General features: G+C 35.5%; 1 protein-coding gene across 1 annotated transcript in view; it reads right to left on the reverse strand.

The window, feature by feature from the left end:
• LOC111148397 (transmembrane protein 161B) overlaps positions 1-20,686 on the reverse strand; it is a 70,712-nt gene that overhangs the window by 42,850 nt on the left and 7,176 nt on the right. The window contains exon 2 of the mRNA XM_022504914.1: positions 5,525-5,628. Coding sequence (XP_022360622.1) covers positions 5,525-5,628 — 104 coding nt within the window. The remainder of the gene's footprint in view (positions 1-5,524; positions 5,629-20,686) is intronic.

Below are 20,686 nucleotides of genomic sequence, written 5' to 3' on the forward strand. Positions count from 1 at the left end.
TTATATAAGCCTCTTACATAAAATACCATCAGACTATAACTTTTCTTACTAAAGTTCAATAGCACTGAAAATATAGGTATCAGAAAATACAGAATGCATTGACCCAGACTCTTCAAAAAAAAAAAAAATTAAAAAGCAATGTCATTTAAAGCAAACCACTTTAAAATTTTTCAAAAGTAAAAATTTCAGAAATTTACAATGGTAATCTAAACATGAATAGAGAAAAGCTTAGTACTGAGAGCAAGTTAAAAAGATCTTAATACATAAATAATTATACAAAACTATTTCAAAACACACGTCACTATAGATACTTCCTTTTTTATTATTTTTTTTTTATTTTTTACTTTTTTATTATGTTCAGCTAGCTAGCATATAGTACATCATGAGTTTTTTGATGTAGTAGTGTTCAATGAACTACAGATACTCTCAGTCTTCATTCTAAGTCTCAGTAATTGTAACAAGTGAAAAAAAATTAGAGGAAAAAAAACCACTTAAAACCTAGAAAAGCTTTCAGCACAAATAACTAAAATATCACTATATATACACACTCTCGTTATTTACTGGAAACTTTACTAGAACAGCACGGCATTCTGGAACTAGATGGAAGTTACGAGGACTAAAGGCAAGGAGAGCAAGAACTCAGGCATTCCATAAGGGTGGTAGCTGACAATTTAAACTTTCCCTTGGGTCTTAGGTCCCACCTACTGTGCATTTGAATAGTAGGTTTCTCTCACCAAAGGGAACTTGCAGATTCTTGGATCAGGCAACATGCAAAAGAGACAGGCAAAAAGAATTAGAGCAACTGAATATGAAAGTGTTGCACGCCATTTACTCAATATAGTATGAGACAAAATCAGAATAAATCCAACCATAACATGTTTCTAGTGAGGAACATATGATAAGAAGTAGCAGATCAAAGTGAGAGCCTCGGGAGATAAAGGGGTAAAGAAGAATGCAGGTTTAAGCTAAACAATCAATGAGATGGAAAGCAGGTCAGCAAAGAAGCTAGTACAGAGGGGGGAAAAAAAAAGCAAAATCCTACTTCCTCATGCAAAACCCACTATTCAAATGTACAAAGAATGTAACCTATCACTTACCTCTCCATGAAAAGAGGGGCCAAGCAAACTTCAAAACAAAAAGGAACTTTAATTACAATAGAAAGTAGAGAATTCTTTGGCTACTATACAGTGGTATGCAGGACATGATAAAAAAAACATCTCTGGATGATCTGAGCAATTGTTAGAAGTGTTCTTTATGTTAGGGACAGCAGTTTACACTAAAGGTACAAAGAAACCAACTTCCCATGGTTTTTCCTCCCTTTGGGGAAAGAGGGGGGAATGGAATAGTGAGAGCAGTAGACTCCTCACAGTTGCTTTTCAACGTTAGTAACAGATGCTCACAGGTTACAGAAGAGGAGATTTTGTTACCTAAGTTCTTGTTAAAGCAGAATCCCGTCAACAAAATCTGACAGTCACATAAAAAGGCATATAAAAAAGGAGAACTAAGAACCTTTTTGAGAAGAAAAATATTTTTCTAGTAAAGAAAACTGGAAGAATGGAATACAAAATATTTATTATTTAGTAATGTGGTATAACTTTAATTTCAAATAGTGAGGTGAGAGGTATAATTTGAACAGATGATATTTTTTAAACTCTACTTCACACTAATCACATCTGTGGTCATTAAATTCAATGTTGAGGTGCCTTTTCATTCAAAATAAAAGGTGGCTACACAGTCATAGAAAAGCCAGAATACACTAAGCAAAGACAAATCATATACCAACTACATATAACCTGAAGGACAGTTTATACATGGCTAAGTACCACTAGGAACAGAAGGTAGAAAAAAAAAAAAAATCTTAAATAAATTACTCTGTTAACTGCCAAAAGAAATCACAGTAATGATAGAAAAGTTCACCACCACCAAATTCCAAACTCTGTTCTAGAGTTGATGAGCAGCCATACGTTAAATAAATACTATACTGTGAACTGAACTTCATGATAAGAAGCCTAGATCTGTTTCATTTACTCATGAATACGAGTAAAGTTAAAACTTGTTTTTTCATCTATAAACACATCACTTGCAGCAGAGAAGGACCAGACACCAATCTTACTTTTACTCGCTAGGTACAATGACAACTGTATTCCCAGATTCCCTTGCACTTTGGCCTGGAGTCACAGGGCCCCAGTGTCTGCAATGTAGGCAGAACTGATAGATCGATTTCTAAGCTTGGCCCCTTGAATCACCTCAAAGATCCACAGTCTACTTCCTTTAGCTGACAAGTGACACAGCATCTATAACACAAGATTCCAAGGTAGCAGGAAGAACAAAAGAGCCAACAAGTCTGAAAAAGCGTAGACTCCCTCAGTCACCACTTTAAGAACAGCTGAATCCTTAAAATATCATTTCATGAAGAATCTACCTGGAGAGCTGCCCAATCCCTTCCTGAATCTCCCATCTGACCATGATTCCCACCTAGGCAAATGGAATGAGAAACTAAGTTCAGACACTGAGATTTCTGAGGCCTTAACATATCCCAAACACATGCCCTCTCCTACCTAGTTTAGTGTACCAAGATCCAAATGGGATAACAGACATAAAAATTTTTATCACTATTAAGTTTTGTAAAAGTGTAAAAGCAATATTAACTAAGCCAGGTTAACAACTAGTTTAAAAAAAAGAAAAAACTAGAGATATACAACACTAACAGCAATATCTATTATTTAACAAGAGCTAGGAAACTAGTTAATTTTTTTATATTAAAAATCAACAAGCTGCTGGGGTGCCTGGATGGCTCAGTCACTGGGCATTTGCCTTCGGCTCAGGTCATGATTCCAGGGTCCTGGGATCCAGCCCTGCACTGGGCTCCCCGCTCAGTGGGGAGCCTGCTTCCCCCTCTCCCACTCCCTCTGCTTGTATTCCCTTTCTCACTGTGTCTCTATCAAATAAATAAATAAAATCTTTAAAAAAAAATAAATAATAAATCAACAAGCTGCTAATATAAAAGCAAAACTGTAACTTCAAGGTATGACTTCTTCAAGTAAATGGCGGGAGGCTTACTCATTAAGTAAGCATAATAAAAATCCAATGGCACTTTAAACTTTCCATTCCAAAAAGACACAGACTGATGAGAGATATGGACATAAATTTATGACACAAAAAGACAAGCCGTATTTTAAGAAAAATATTTATTTACAATATGAAGATATGACACTAGTGGAACAAATATTAGGACAATAGAAACAGAACCTAAAAACATGTCTCTTCTGTCATACTCATGATTAAGCTATCATGGAATCTACACATCTATTCACTTGAATAGTCCTATTCAATAGTTCCATTCAATATAGTCACTCCCAAGCCATGAGCCTCATCCCCTAATTCCTTTAGACATTTTACAGACGATAAAGAATGCCCTCAGATCTTTCTCTTTCTTAAACTCAACAGCATCATATGATTTAAAACGCAAATAGTCATTTCTGATCAATATTTTTACATGAGCAATTTAGAAGGCATTTTACATTTTATTAATATTAAAACAGTATAATTTCATAACATAAAAGGGTGATATAATAATTATGCCAAAAGGATAAAATCAATGATCATATTTAACAGGTTGGCAACAACATTTAGCAATTTGACTTCATGACCTAAAAATTTCAGGATTAACATTAAAAACAGACAGATGATCTTAAAAACACAAAACAAAACAGGAAATGAAATTAATTATGGCAGAAAAGTTAACTATTACTAAAAAATTCTGATTGCTATCACTAGGACCTGATTTGGAATTAGAAACAGCACTAATTAACACTAAAGTTAATCTGTTCACAAAAGCAAATCAGTATCACAAAAAATTACCAAATTCATGTTTATATTTTGGGCTGAACTCCCCCCTCAAATTAGTAGTATGCATATTTATTAAACAGTCTTATCAAAAAAGTAAAGATTTTAATTATAATAAGTAATTCCAATATTAACAAAGAGAAAAGAATTCAGTTTTCAATCTCTGAAGTTTTAGTTTTTACTGGTAAATGTAGGTTTTATAAACAAATGGAAAGCAGATAATGTAAGAACATGGAAATTGAAACAAGTCTGCCCAGATCTTTAGAGCCAGTAAGAGATCTGGAAGTCTCACTGGAGACTCATCATAGAGTCTTTATATAAACATGAAATTCTCGGTAGAAAACAAGTTATGACCTTAACATATTTTTAATCTAGTTCATTAATTCAGATTCCATTTATTTAGAATGTATGATAATTTGCCTGGCTGATATTTATCTTTTCATGATTTATTTGATCATCAAAAAAGTAAACAAGACTACATATAGGGCATAGGAGTACACAGTTAAAAACTAGTTGCAGGTGACTGATTTTTCTCTAATAAATAACTCTTGATAGAGGATTTCACCTTCACTGAAACTTTAGTCATTATTTACTTTGCTAATAAAACATGTTTTTAAGCAGCTGTTCTCTCTCCGTGTGTGTGTGTGTGTGTGTGTGTGTGGTCAAAAAAATTTAAGCAGTCCAAATAATATTTTTCTATATTTAAACAATATGAAAAAAGTATGAAGCATAAAGAATATTAAACTAAAAAACAAATTCTAACGGAAATTTAAGCTTTGTGGATAGAATGGCCTTGAACTAATAATAAAGGCTTATTATTTGTCTTGCAGTGTGTGAAATCATTAGGAGAATAAGAGCTATCCATTGTTTTCTAAGTCCGAAAGGTCTAAACAAAAGAAAATGGACCTACAAATTAGTAAACAGAATTTGATTATTTACTGGGATGAATAATCAGAATAAAACTATAGACATGGTACCAAAACTGTAACTTCCCTTTCATAATTGCACAGGATTTTGACAAGCAGTTCTATATGCAATTTTCCTGCATTTATGTCATAGCCCCTAAATTCAACATCTTTACTTTCAATTTTATTATTTTATTGTACAAATATCAGCAAGGAAACTGAGCTCCTTTGTGGAAGGACTGGGAATAGTAAGTAGTAAGCTTATAGTGCAGTACACATAATTAAAACCATAAAAAGTAACTTTGCTCTCTCCTTGTCAAGTTAAAGTTTAAAATTCTTTGCAGTAGAACAAAGAACCCCTAATTCTTATAATAAACTCTCAACTGAGTCACCAATAGTAGAACACATACTCTCAGTCATTTTTCCAGCAACAGTGAAAATACTTAAACACTTCAATTTATAGTCTCATCCTCTTGTTGGCCAATGTTTTAAGAAGGTAACTACAGAAAAGTTATTTGGTATTTTCATTGGCCATGGACAAAAGTGGACAGGAGGGAGGAGTGAATTCTTCACCATGATCCAATTACCTTTATACTAAAAAAATAAAATATCAATATCTCAAGTAAGAAAAAGAAGGAAGCTAAATTCTTCTCATAACGTTCCTTTTGTCATGTTTTTAAAAAAATAGGAATTCATACTTAATTGAACTGACTTCTGGGAAGTCAATCAGCCTGAGATTTGAATATGACACAATCAGCCTATCTTTGCCTTACCTGCCATTACAGAGTAGCCATCGGGCAAGAGAATAGTGAGGTATAATCTTCTGCATGACACTGGCCATCACCATGGTAACGACCAGCTGTATACCTATCACACCCTGTATAAAACAAACAAACAAAACAAGTTTAACAAAGAATAAATTTAAATTTGACGACAGTGGTGGAAACCTTTCTATACATTCTGAAAATTATACCTTAAAAAAACATGAGTTTACTAATAAAATACATACTATTCTGGCTTTTTTTTTTTTTTTTTAAGATTTTACTTATTTTTTGATAGAGATCACAAGTAGGCAGAGCAGCAGGCAGAGAGAGAGGGAGAAGCAGACTCCCTGCTGAGCAGAGAGCCCAATGCAGGGCTCCATCCCAGGACCCTGGGATCATGACCTGAGCCGAAGGCAGAGGCTTTAACCCACTGAGCCATCGAGGTGCCCCATTCTGGCATTTAAACATTCAAGACCACATGTTTAAACTTAAGACATCTAATCTCATAATCCTGTACAAATCACCAAAGGATAACATCTATGTTAATACAAGTTAAATGAGTTAGCATGCACATTTAAAATTAATTTCCAAGAAACTTTTCTCCATTATTTAAGGGTATCAAAATGAAGTGAAAAGTAGTGACTGTTTTCATCTTTCTCCAAACTTACTCTATTCAACACATTTAAAACACTAGTTTGGCAAGCTTTAAAAGGAGTATGCCCTACCTTTTACTTCTAAGTTGGTACTGACAATTAAATGAATAGCAAATGATTAAAGAACATTAACTATAGTAAATATAATGACAGAATCGGCCTGTAAGTCACTAGAAAAAAAAAATTCACTCATGATGTCATCACCAACTTTCAATGGGTAGGCATTCAACAATGTCCAAAAACCTTAACTTTCATTAATGAATTTTACTTTCATTAATCCCTACCTGTTCTCAACTAACTCACTCAAAACCTTCTGCCCACTCCTTATACCTTCAATCTCCCTCAAACTTCTAACTCTCCACTCAGTAGAGGACATCTTGAACTTCACAAAGAAAATATGTATCACTGGGGCACATGGGTGGTTCAGTCAGGGAAGCATCAGACTCTTGATTTCATCTCAGGTCATGATCTCAGGATTGTGAGATTGAGCCCCAGGTGGGGCTCCCTGCTCAGCAGGGAGCCTGCCCAAGATTCTCTCTTCCCCTCTGACCCTCCCATCCTACTCTCAAATAAATAAATCTTAAAGAAAGAAAGAAAGGAAAAGAAAAGAAAAGAAACACCATCAAATGGGAACTCTCACTTGCTACCAACAAGCTCACTATCACTTGTATCTGCACCCATCTTTTCCTGCACCCTCTAGAAATAATGGAACATCTTCTATACAAATCCCTGCATCTGTGCTTCAGAGTCTATCCTCTTGATTTTCAGGAACCTCAATTACCGAATAGTTTACTTACTATATTTTCTTTAATCTCTTCTGTATCTGAATCCTTCCTACCAGCATTGTAGCATCTGTATGTCTCTCTCATCTTTCTGCAATAAAACAATAATTTTCCCTCATTTTATAGCCCTCTTCCTTCATACTCACAGCTACTTGACAAAAGACTTGTTTTCACTATTTCTATGTTCTTATGCCCCCACACAGTCCTTATTTGACTTGTGCTTCAGCCCATTCCACTGAAACATCTACCATCAAGATCACTTCATCTTGCAAAATTACTTTCCTTATTTTAAATCACAGCAGTATCCCACAACGTCTACCACATGCCTTGCTTTACTCACAGCATGAAAAACAATTCTTCATACTCCTCTTTCCTCTATCCAAGCAGTCCAAAAATAAAGTTGAATTCCTACCTCAAACCTATTATACCAAAAAAGTCCAGAGAAAATATAAAAGTGTTTAAAAAGAAGCAGAACAGTGTACAGGCTTAAGAACACGGATTCTAGACCCAAGCTGCCTGGGAAAGAATCAGCCATCTACTACTTGCATGACTTTTCACAAGTTACTTAAACATTTTGTACTTCTGTCTCCTATAAAATAAAGCTACTAATTCAACCTACCTAACCTGGTTAGGGATTATGCCTAACACAGAGTAAGCTCAATATGTATTAATACTATTTGTTGTTAATGTCATTGTTATTACTACTATTGTAGGATAACTCTTTTAAAGTTTTTAATTCTATAAGACAACTTTTTAAATTTCAAGACAGAGAATATCATAAAATGACAAGTCTCCTAAGTGATAAAAAACCAAAAAGTAAGTTGAAAAAAATCACACTTCATTAATTATAACGAACTGTTCAACTGACTGTTCATCACTATAATAAATGTACTACTGTGGAGTGAACCAGTGATGGGGGCAGGGGGATCAATGGGGGGGTGGTTAAACATGTACAAGGAAAGGGTATACAGGAACTCTCTTGTACTTTCCATTAATTTTGCTGTGAACCAAAAACTGCTTTCAAAAATAAACTTCATTAATTAAAAAAATAAAATTTCTGTAATAGAGAACAATATAATGTCAAATGACTAACTGGGAAAGGCATTTGTAACTCACATCACAAAGGGATTACTTCCTTATATTATAAATAGAGTTCTCATGAATCAACTACAGTAGTCCCCCCTCCCCCTCCCACCCACACACCCCCCCATTCTGTGGGAGATGTTCCAAGACCCCCTCTGACTATCTAAAACCTTGGATAGTATCAAATCCTATATACACAATGTTTTTTTTTCCTTTGAGCTTTTTCTTTTTAAAAAAATTTAAGCTTAATTAATATATAATGTAGTATTGGTTTCAGAGGTAGTTTAGTGAGTCATCGGTCTTATAGAACACCCAGTGCTCATCACATCACATGTCCTCCTTAATATCCATCACCCACTTTCCCCATCCCTCCACCGCCCCCCCTCCAGCAACCCTCAGTTTGTTTCCTATGATTAAGTCTCTTATGGTTTGTCTCCCTCTCTGATTTTGTCTTTATTTTTCCTCTCTTCCCCTATGCTGCTGTTTTTTCTTAAATTCCACGTATGAGTGCGATCACGTAATTGTCTTTCTGACTGACGTATTTCGCTTAGCATAATACCCTCTAGTTCCATCCACGTCATTGAAAGTGGCAAGATCTGATTTTTTTTGATGGCTGAGTAGTATTCCATTGTACGTATATGTTACATCTTCTTTAACCATTCATCTGTTGATGGACATCTGGGCTCTTTCCATAGTTTAGCTACTGTGGACATTGCTGCTATAAACACTGGGGTGTACATGCCCCTTTGGATCACTACATTTGTATCTTTGGGGTAGATATCCAGTAGTGTGATTGCTGGGTCGTAGGGTAGCTCTATTTTCAACTTTCTGAGGAACCTCCATACTGTTTTCCACAGTGTGTGCACCAGCTTACATTCCCACCAACAGTGTAAAAGGGGAACCCTTTTTCCACATCCTCACCAACGTCTGTTGTTTCCTGACTTGTTAATTTTAGCTATTGTGACTGGTGTAAGGTGGTATCTCATTGTGGTTTTGATTTGTATTTCCCTCACGCTGAGTGATGTTGAACATTTTCTCACACGTGGTGTTTTTTTCTATACATACATACCTACAATAAAGTTTAATTTATAAATTAGGTTCAATAAGAGATTAAGAATTGTTAATAACAAAAAAGAACAATTAAAATGACATACTGTAATATAAGTTAAATGAATGTTTTCTGTCAGAAGATATCTTATTATTCTATAGTCATCCTACATGATTAGATGAAATGAGATGAATGTCCCAGGCATTGTGACACAGTATTAGATTACTACTGACCTTCTGTTGGTATGTCAGAAGGAGAACCATCTGCTTCCAGACCATGGTTGACAGCAGGTAACTGAAACCATGGAAAGGAAAACCAAGGATGGTAGGCTGGGGGAGGGGGATGGCGGGTAACTACTATACTAAAAGACCAAATGCCTAATTAAAAAATGAGGAAAAAACATGAACAGACAGTTCTCCAAAAAAAAAAGTAAAAATGGCTCTTAAACAGGACTGCCTTTAAAATGCTTTTGAAACCTGCCTCAACCCTGGTTTTTACTGTGGATATTTTACTACCTTAAATTCTACCAATTGGGTTAAAGTTCAGACCACTTTATATTCACCTAACATCAAAGGTTGCATTTTTTACCTTTCTACTTTCACATTTCCTATCACTTGAATTTACTATCCTATTTTCTGTGTAGTTTGTGATAGAAGTTCTGCAATCTCCATACAATGAATGCCATTACAAAGAACTCTCTCAGGCAGAACAAGGCCAAGAAATATATTAACGAGTATGTCAGAAGGTTGGTCTATTTGAGATTATAGACGTAAAAGAAGAAGGTAAGTTTTTAGTCAGGAAAGTTTTGTGGACAAAGTGAATCTCAGTCTAGTCTTTAAAGCAATAAGTGATAGTATCACAGAATCTTCAAGGTCATCTTGTATAAGCTCTCACCAACATATACACCAATTTATTAGAGTGTAAGCTCCTTAACAGAAGAAATCATATCTCAGTCATATCTAATAAATGTTACAGGCATTAAATAGCATTTCAGAAAGACCAATATGGAAAATATATATGATGAAATGCGATGAACTGGGGAAGAAAAGAGATTTTGTTCAACTCTCTCCTCTTATTCCAAATCACTAAGCATGATACCACTGATAGACACAGTATGGAAGATGTAAATCACATGAAGGTAAAAAACAAAAATCAGCAAACTGGTTTGATTAAAATTAGGAATATCAACTAGGTTTTTACAATGACCCAGACCAGATATAACGAACCTTTAAATTACAGCGGTTATCAGGTGCCTGGGCGGCTCAGTCAGTTAAGTGTCTGCCTTCAGTTCAGGTCATGATCCCAGAGTCCTGGGATAGAGCCCACATTGGGCATCCTGCTCAGTGGGGAGCCTGCTTCTTCCTTTCCCTCCCTGTACTGCTCCCAGGACCCTGGGATCATGACCTGAGCTAAAGATAGCCACTTAACCAACTGAGCCACCCAGGTGCCCCAAATATTTCTCATTTTTAATTAGTGAGAATGATGAAATAAATCTGACCATAAACAACCATATATTTCAGAACAGAAAACTGTTAAAACTGTGCAGAGATGTAGTGAGGCTACAAAGTCCAACATGGCTGAAGACTCAAACACAGCCATATGGATCAGTGATTGAAGTAGCCTTAATGCTTTTATTAATGTATCAAGACAATAACCTGACCAAAGAGATGGTTTCAGTCTAAATTCATTGCCCCTAGGCCCTGATTATCTTGATAACTAGAACTGGGAAAAGTCATTTAGGAAATAGCTTTTTTTTTTAAGATTTTATTTATTTATTTGACAGAGATCACAAGTAGGCAGAGAGGCAGGCAGAGAGAGGAGGAAGCAGGCTCCCTGCTGAGCAGAGAGTCCGATGTGGGACTCGATCCCAGGACCCTGGGATCATGACCTGAGCCGAAGGCAGAGTCTTTAACCCACTGAGCCACCCAGGCACCCCTAGGAAATAGCTCTTAAGCACCCAAGAAAGGTGAAACATTAGGCAACTTAGGTTTCAACCTTTCCATATCAATTAACCTGAGGCCATGAAGAGCAAGACAAAGTTATTTGCCTTTAAGTCTCTAGAAGAACAATCATTTCGGTTTTTGTCAGTAATCATTTCTGGGTTAAGTTAAAAAAGTTTTTACCAAGGAAGATTAAACAATCTTCCAAGAAATAAAGTATATCAGATATCAACATTTTATCCTACTTGTCAATATTGAAAATAAAACTCCCAAAACTTAAAATTAAGTGCTACAATCTTAAAATTCAAACTTGGAATATTGTATCAGATTCAGTGGCGGTGACGTATTGTTTTGCTTCACTGAACTAGCTCTCTTACTGAGAGACAGACTGAAACAAAGCACACACTGTTTACCATTAGAAGGCATATTTCCATTTATACTTGGGACTCTGACCAGCCCAAATGATTTTAAGTAAATCTCCCTGAATAAGTTAGAAGGGAGAAAAAGGAAAGAGGATATTACCTGTACAGGCTGCTTTTAGGCAACAGGCTTGAGCAATGGAAACCTGAGTAAGGCAAAAGGGCCCAGAAAGACCATGGAGCTGAATGCGAACAAGCTCATTAAGCACCCGTCTCAAAATAACTGCAACCCCTAACTGACCAATTACAACCAAGGATAGTTCCCAAGATTACCAAAAGAGCAGAAAATTCCATGCCCTCATACTTCCTTAGTTTACCCAATAAATGCTACCCCTCACCACAGCCTAGTTGCAGACAGTCTCTGCTCTGCTGTCCTGCCCACTGCTCTGCCTTAGGTGAACTCTTTTAGAGCCTGTGCTGCTGGCCCCCACCCAATCTGAACACCCCAAATTTGGTGGCCCTGCCAATCGACTGGAGTGCCCCACATTACCTAATGACCTTCCTATTTTTTTGGTCTCTTGACTGTTTACATTTTAGTAATAGCTAAACGTTTTGATATAGACTTAAGAACGATCAAATAATTTAAAGGTATAAGTTTTATTTCAACCTAGATTTACATAAAACGTAGAATTCACATTTTGAGCACTTAAACAATCACTGAATAATTTACAAATGAGGAAATCAGGGTTCAAACAACGAAGATCAAAGTTATAGACTTATCCAAAACCCAGACCCTTAATTCCCAACCTAATGCTTTTTCCACTAAATCAATTCAGTGCATTTGATTAACATTTGATGAGCAACGAATTTGATGATCATTAGATCATTCACACACAATAGGGAGAAATAATACAGTTTCTGCCACCAATGAGCAGCCAGGGAACCAGGAGAGTAAATGCATCATTATGATACAAAGTGATGAGAGGATAGGCACAGGATTCTGAGAACACAGCAAAATGAAAGAGAGAGAGAAAAAAAAAGGGGGGAGAAAAAGCTGTGAAAGGACATTTCGGAAGGTTAAGCCCAAGTCAAAACCCAATGCACTCGGTCTGGTGAGCCATCAAAACAAAAGAATTTAATCTGAAGGCTAGAGAAAATCCACGAAAGGTAGTATCATCAGATCATTATTTAAGAAAAATCGCTCTGAATAGCATGTAAAGAATGGATGAGGGAATAGCATGTAAAGAATGGATGAGGGATAAGCCAGCAGCACAGGCTGCACAGGAAGTACAGGAAGAGCTGTACTAAAGGTAGTAGCAGTACTGTGGGTATAGTGTCTTTTACTTCTGTGCTAAGAGCTATATATCATGTGACAAATGAGTTAGAGTCTCACTCAAACAATGCTAAAAATCACGTAAGTCCAACTCATATTACTATAGAAATTATTTATATCTATATATAATAAAAGCAAACAAAAATTTAATTTACAAGTACAGGCTGTCTGCCTAACATATGTCCAATATCCTGCTGGCTGTTATCAGCAACTTGGCAGAATAATTTTTTGTTTCACTATTATATCCCAAATCCTTAGCAAAATGACACTTAGAATAGTTCAAGGCATGTAACAGGGCATTTGATATTTGTTGAATGACTGAGTGAAAGGGATCACTACAGAAGAATCAGTCTTAACAGAACTTAAAATCCAAGATTATCATACTAGGTAACAAAAATTATGTTAAGGAAATATTACAGAATAAAACTGCATAGTACTATGAACAAAAGCAATAAAAATTGAAAAAACTGAATATGAAAGTTTCGAATAGATGAAACCTAACATGAAAATGGAAATCAGAGAAGAAGAATAAAAGAAAGGGAATTCCAGGTTAAATGACAAATAGGAACACAGGGTAACCATGGGACAGTGAAAATCCTAGCTCAACCAAAGCAAACTTTAGAATCATATGGCAAAGAACTGTGAGCAATATGATGAAAACAAAATTTTACATTGCTGAGTCTTTATAATCAAGAGGGCATATTTAGCTAAGATGTTTAAAAAGATCACCTTGGAAGACTTTTAAGCAGAGGTACAAGGATGAAATAATGCAAATAACGTAAGAAAAATGAGATATAGCAATACATCCATCAATTAAAGAGAAAACCTAAGACTAAGGTAGAAGCAGTTGAAACCAGGAAAAAAAAGATAAAAGTATGTCAAAAGAAAACCAATCAGATTAACCTTGAGTGTGACTGAACATGAAGGAAAACAACGGTAGAATAAAAACGAGGAATATCTCAAAGATTATTTCAGGATGTTTTAGTCAGAGTGACTGATAGACTCCTACACCCACTGGGCAGGAAAAGTGTAGACTGAAGGAAACTCAAGTGGACTAACAAGTCTTAGGTCTCCCAAGGACAGCAAACTGGCTACATCCTCAGCTTCAGAAAACAAAGAAATACATTCTTTGCTGGTACAATCAATCTATATGAAACTGACTGACAATAATCAAGTTGTAACAATTTTATCAACTAATTTACAGTGAAACAAACTATCAAGGAAATCAGAAGTTCAAGTTCATTAAGTGTTCCACCGAATTAATGTCTTAATGATCCTTTGGAAGTCAAATTATAAGGAGGCTGCTTGGTGAGTAATAATTTATTTTTATTTTTTATTTAAAGATTTTATTTATTTACTTAGAGAGCAAACCCATGATCGTTAAGTAGGGGAAGGCGAAGAGGGGAGGGGCAGCAGAAAGGGAGAAAGAATCCCAAGCAGACTGCACTGAACACAAAAGCCCCAGCCTTGATCCCATGACCCCAACATCATGACCCAAGCCGGAATCAAGAGTTGGGACACTCAGCCAACTGAGCTGCCAGGCTCCTCAAGGTGAGTAATGAATGATTTAGACCAAAGGGTAGCACACTGAGGGATAGCTCAGTCAGGCAGTGTTAAAGTTTAAAGAAATATACAGAATAGCTAGAATGTGAAATAATCTCAACCCTTAACAGTTCTGGATAAATAACATTCAATTCTGGCTATCGAAACTTCTAGATTTTCAATTGATAAAGCCGCATTCCAATTTACTCACTCTTTCCTTAAACAAAAACCTATCTAAAAGTTAGTCTATCTTTTGGTATGTAAATAGCACTGCTTTAGCTACATCTGATCTATCTTAGGTCTTAGAACCAATCCATATCTAAGTTCAAGGTGAAGAAACAACCCTTTCATCCTATCTTTCATAATTTTATCAAACTCTTAAAGTGTTAGCCACTCCTAACTGCTACCTACAAATTATATGTGATAAAGGTATGGTAGAGGTCAATGCCTGTGTTATGGGAGCACTCCAAGAAAAGCAGTGATTAAATCTAAATGGGAGTGCTGGGGAAGACTGGTTCACAGAGGTAACATATGAATTAGTCTTACAAGGTTAAAGATGTATCCCACTCTCACAGAGAAGTTAAAAAAAAAAAAAAAAGTTCAGATATACCCACCTGTACAAAGAAAGTAAATGCCATGATCCCAAATAATGAGGAATTCCATATGCTGTAGACTTTGATATGGATTGCACACAATGGACTTTTCTGCAGGTATTTAGAAGTAAGTCCATGATCTCAAGGCTAGAATGAACCCAGTCAAATATATTTTGGAAAGCCAAATGCCACTATGGTCGAAAATTAAAGCGAAAAGTTAAAAGTAACTGGAAGAAAAGAGGTAAATTAGAAGTCCTTTGAAATAATCCAATACTGTAAGAACCTAAACTAAAACAGCTTAAAAAACAAGAGCAAAACCAGGGGTGCCTGGCTGGCTCAGTCAGTAAGGTCAGTGAGTGCGCAACTCCTGCACACACTGTTGTGAGTTTAAGGCCCACGTTATACACTGACCTTACTAAAAAGGAAAAAAAAAAGAAAGCAAAACCAAAACTAAAAAATTAAGATTTTTAGAGAAAAAAGGGATTTAGGCATAAGATTAATAATTATCTCTGCAAAGACAGTATCATCAATAAGTAAGGCTAAAACTTAAGTGATTATGTAGAGATAAAATGGAAAAAATGAACATAATTATTTTCTGGAGAAACTGAGAAGAGGAAAATCTAATGGATATGAGAATAACTGACATACAAAAATATATAAAAAATATATCTTCATAATGGGGAAAATATACATGCTTAAGGTAAAAGGGAAGGAACAAATGTTGGGGGGTGGTGGTGAATATTCTAGAAAGAAGTGTGTGGGAATTTAATCACTTAAGAATCAGAAAAAGATGAGACCAAAGGTGTAAGCTGAAAAAACTTTGAGACCTTGTTCTACTGAAGAGAAACACAAATAGATACAGAGTTGTATTAAGTTTAAAAACTGAGTGGACAAAGTTTGAGAGACCTTAAAGAATAACCACACCAAGGTCAGGATCTTGACAATGTGACCAGAAGAGATCTAGAAACTCAGGGAACAAAGGTCTGATAAACGTATACATGTGGATGACTGACAGACCCAAGCTGGTTTTTTTTAAAAAATTACTCCTAATAGGGTCTTTGATAGGACTGAGGACTGTCTAGATTTAATCGAGATGGGAAATCCTTCCATATAATGCCAATGCAGCTAAAAACAGCATAAAACAATCATGAACAGGAAAGGAAAATCTTGCCCATAGGCCATTTCTAGAATCTTAGGGTTCATCATGTGGTCTACTCTGGCCTTTATCTGGTTTTTTAATATAGCTCCAGCCCTTATAGATAGTAAACAGGTCTGGAAATAAAAAAAGGAAAACTTTGCAAAATAAATAAAATGAAAATAACAGGGTGCCTGGGTGGCTCAGTCGTTGGGCATCTGCCTTCAGCTCAGCTGGTGACTGGGATGGAGCCCTGCCTGGGGCTTCCCGCTCTGTGGGAGGCCTGCTTCTCCCTCTGCCTCTCCCCCTGCTTGTGTTCCCTCTCACTGTGTCTCTGTCAAATAAAGAAATAAAATCTTTAAAAAAAAGAAAATAACAAAAGGTTACTTAGCACCAGCAAAGAATTAGGATAAGGTTACCTACTGATTTAATATAAATTTATTAACTGAATTATATGAAATCATAGATACTTAATTGTTTTGACCTACAAAACAGCAATTTTATGTATTTCAAAATAATACTACCAAAAAAACTATATAAATGAGAAGGTGAAATGAGAGAAAGAAAACTGTAAAACACAATTATCAACAGCTCTGAATTCAAGCGCATAGGTTTTCACATTTAACTGCTTACTGTTAACTGACAAACAAACTGAATTTGTTTGGTGTGCTAGCATCACATTTCATAGCACAAAATATGTTTTTTTAATTCTTTAAAGTAAAAAGTATGAGCAGAAATTTTTGCCATTTTCCAACTCAGAATAAGAAATTTAATGTACTTTAAGGTCAAAAATCTTGGTACGTCCTAAATATATTAATTAGACATACATGGTAGGAGAATGCATCAATTTGACCTAATTATATTCAGAAACAACAGCTCTAGACCTTTTGCTTAAGATGATATAACGCATTCCTTAGGGACGCCAGGGAGGCTCGGCTGGTTAGGCGACTGCCTTCAGCTCTGGTCATGATCCCAGAGTCCCAAAATCGAGTCCCGCGTGAGCCTTCCAGCTCCGTGGGTAGTCTGCTTCTCCCTCTGACCTCCCCTCCCACGCTCTCTCTCAAATAAATAAAAACCTTAAAAATAAATAAATAAAACCATTCCTTGGAATTTGATTAAATTTAGAAATAAAACTTAAGACATGCTCTTTGATATAAATTGATAAGGCCAAAGTGGAAGACCAACAACAAACAGGACAAAAATAAATTATTTTTCCACAAGAATAGAGAGCATTTTAATGAAATAGAACTCATTAACCATTTCAACATATTAGTGTTGAAATTAACCATTATTTATTTTAAAAGAGAATTTTCCTGTTACAGTAGGTTGAGTGAATGATATCTCATATATATCTCATATAAAGTAATACCAGCCAGTAATTAAAATATTGATGAAGAATGAAATATTTTTAAAGATGTTAGCAAGCCACTTCACCTCTTTCTAACACGTGTGTGTTTCATTATAGTACTGATAAGTAACAAATAAAAGGTTCAATGGAAGAAAGGATCTTTAAATCTGGTACTTTTCCTTAACTGTATTTTTTGACATTAGAGAAAATATCCCTACAGATCTATATCCAAAGCTCTTAGTCAAAATTAATAAATTTATATTTGACATTTATAAGTCATCTACTTCAGACCAATTCCTAACCACTCTTCAACATTCACTGCACTTATAAAACCTTCCTTGTTAAAAAAAACATATGCACAACTCCGAGCAGCTTTTATCATGCTCAACCATCACCAACAATTTGAGGGTCTCTTCCCCATTGAAAATGTATTCATCTCATTTCTAAAGTCCTAAACCCACTCCCCAGAGAGTGCCTAACATGACAGGCTTTCGAGTTACGCTGATGAAATAAAAGGATAAAGCATAAAGTTGCCCACTGTCCTTCACTACATTAAAGTTCCTAGTATGTGCCAACCACTGAACTTCAGCATAAAGAAGAAAATTATTCACTTTAAGATCAACAGACAATATACTGCATCTCAGAGAAACAGGTTTATCTATTTCTTCAAGATAATCCTCTCAATTTACTGCAATAGGTACACCTTCAAAATACTTGCTTTTAAACAAACTAAAAATTACAACTTTGGTAAGTAAACAAATATTCATCAAATAATTTAAAACAAAAATTTCCGCTTAGTGCTAAATTTTAAGCCATATACAAAAGCCAAGAAAAATTAATGTGCACTAATGGTAACTATCAGAAACATGCACTTATTGCAAATATTTTAATGTACTGAATAATTAAACATACTAGAATCAAAGTAATTCTCTGTCACAAACAGCAGTTAGACAAGTATTCTCTGGGACTCATTCCTTATCTACAGAATGACAAGGGTTGGCAAATGATCTCCAAAATCTTCAAAGTTCTTATTGTTGATGACTGCAATATTTTAATTAAAAACACAATGGATTGTTGGCATTCACAAATTTACGATTTCTAAACCACCTTCAAAGCCTGTGAGGTGTAGTTACTGCTGACAGGACTAATTATCCCTTCTTCATAAGGATTAAATGAGCTAACATTTATAGAAGAAGTGAAAGTAAATCAGGGCTACAAGTTGATACAAAAGAGTATACCCAGTCCACTGCCCAGCATTCTCCCCTCAATGGTGGTACACAGGAATTTCTCACAGAGATCTGTGAATACCAATAGTCCTATTGTTTTAATTTGAATTTTTTAAAAAGTTTATCTCAGATACTTGGCCAATTCTCTTATTAAATGATTCACTCTCTTTACGATTTGTAATTTTCTTTTATCAAGAGAACTAGGATGACCTTAAATACTTCTGCTACAATTGAGAAGCTCTCTATCAAAACCAAGAATAAGCACTCAAATAATAGTTAAAATCAAGTTAGAAAAGAGTGTTAGTCTTAAAGAACTAATGTTTCAGTTACTGTAATAATTTAACATTATAATGAATGTTACCCAAGTTCTCTTATCTGTCCCTCCTGATTAGAGAACACATTTAGGGGGTACCTGGGTGGCTCAGTCGTTAACTGCCTTCAGCTCAGGTCATGATCCCAGGGTCCTGGGATGGCGCCCCCCATCAGGCTCTCTGCTCTGCAGGGAGCCTGCTTCTTCCTCTCCCTGCCACTCAGGCTACTTGTGCTCTTACTCTGTCTGTCAAATAAATAAATAAAATCTTAAAAAAAAAAAACACATTTAGTTTGCAACTAATTTGAATTCTATTAGCATCTGACCTACCCAACCAACCAAGTTGTCTAGTAATAAATGATACAGCGAGGCTTCTTTGTCCTCATGTTAATTAATCTAATAGGGGAAGGGAGGAAAGAGACAGTAAGCATGAATTTAAATGTATTTTTAACTATTAATGAAAGCAGAACTTTTCAGGAAAAAAAGTCATGGCTTCTTTTTTGAGCAAGACTGTATTCATAAACAAATGATTCTAGTCCTAAACACTCATACCTGAATACCTAAACCATAAAGAAACATTTTTAGTCAGTCATTTATACTGATTATAAAAATGACCAAAATCTTCTGAAATGATAAAAATATTTAATAAACATTCAACTTAGAGGAATTATGATGGAGCAGAATCCTCCGATGTGACTTTTTCTTTTAGGAAAAAAAGTCAGGAAAGTGTGGCATTGCTTTTCTAAGTACATCATTGTATTTGGGCAAACAGTGGCAATCAAGAGATAAAAGATAACAAAACTCAGCTAAGTTCTTGTAAAGGGCAGACATAGATAACTACATAAAAAAATAAGCAATCAGATTAGTATTTCAAAAGGCTTCTACTACTTAGCACAGAGATAAAAAGTGTTACCTTTATTTAAAAAAGTAAAGCAGTCATAGCCTTGTATAGTCTTACAGTGCCTTACTTGTCACATTAATTAATGGCAGTCTATAATCAAATATTTCTAATACAGAGCACAACAGCTTGTTCAAGTTCTTTCTTCATAAGTAACTTCTGGTGGAGAAAGTCTCCCTTTCCTCTCTCCAAGGTCCCTTAATATTTTCCATCTCACCTTTTCTTCACAATCCAAACCTCTCTACTTCAAAGAATTTATTGCAGAGACTCATCAATATCACCTAGAGCCTCTACTTTTTTCCTAAAAGATCTTTATGATAAACAGTTTATGGTCAGCTGCAAGTAACACAGGAAGGTGACTTTTAAAACTCTCCTAGCAGTAAAAACCTTTATCATGTGTGCTGAATATATGGGAGGGAAAGTAAGGTAACCTACAATACATTCTTTTTCTTAACTCAGGGAAAATACTAAGTTCTAGTTGTAAACAGGTAGTCCAAATGAAAGGAAAAGGAGCCCTCAGAAAAAGAAATGGGCTAACTGTGAGACAGGCTTGCAACAAGTGTGACACACCAAATACTTACAATGTAAGAAATTCCAATTCATCCCCAATTCTCGAAATACTCCTCACCTGATCAGTGTTACTAGAAGTTCATCCCTAAGCACAATGGAAACTAATACAGTATGAGAAGAAGTGCCTTAACTGGATGCAGTTAAGGTGGAGGGAATGTGAAGGACTGAATCTTTGTTATGACTACAGCAGTGTCAGTCATGTTTGGCACCTGAGTCAGGCTAAACATTAGTGCCATGCAGATCAGCAACAATTTCTCTAATACTATATGAGATGTAGTATTAGTTATCAACTACGTTGGGAAAGATTTTCTAGAAATGTAAGAGCATAATATTATTTCTATAGGAAAATGT

The sequence above is a fragment of the Enhydra lutris genome, unplaced genomic scaffold (assembly GCF_002288905.1).
Source record: "Enhydra lutris kenyoni isolate GAN:26980312 unplaced genomic scaffold, ASM228890v2 scaffoldscaffold19, whole genome shotgun sequence".
Lineage (NCBI taxonomy): Eukaryota > Metazoa > Chordata > Mammalia > Carnivora > Mustelidae > Enhydra > Enhydra lutris.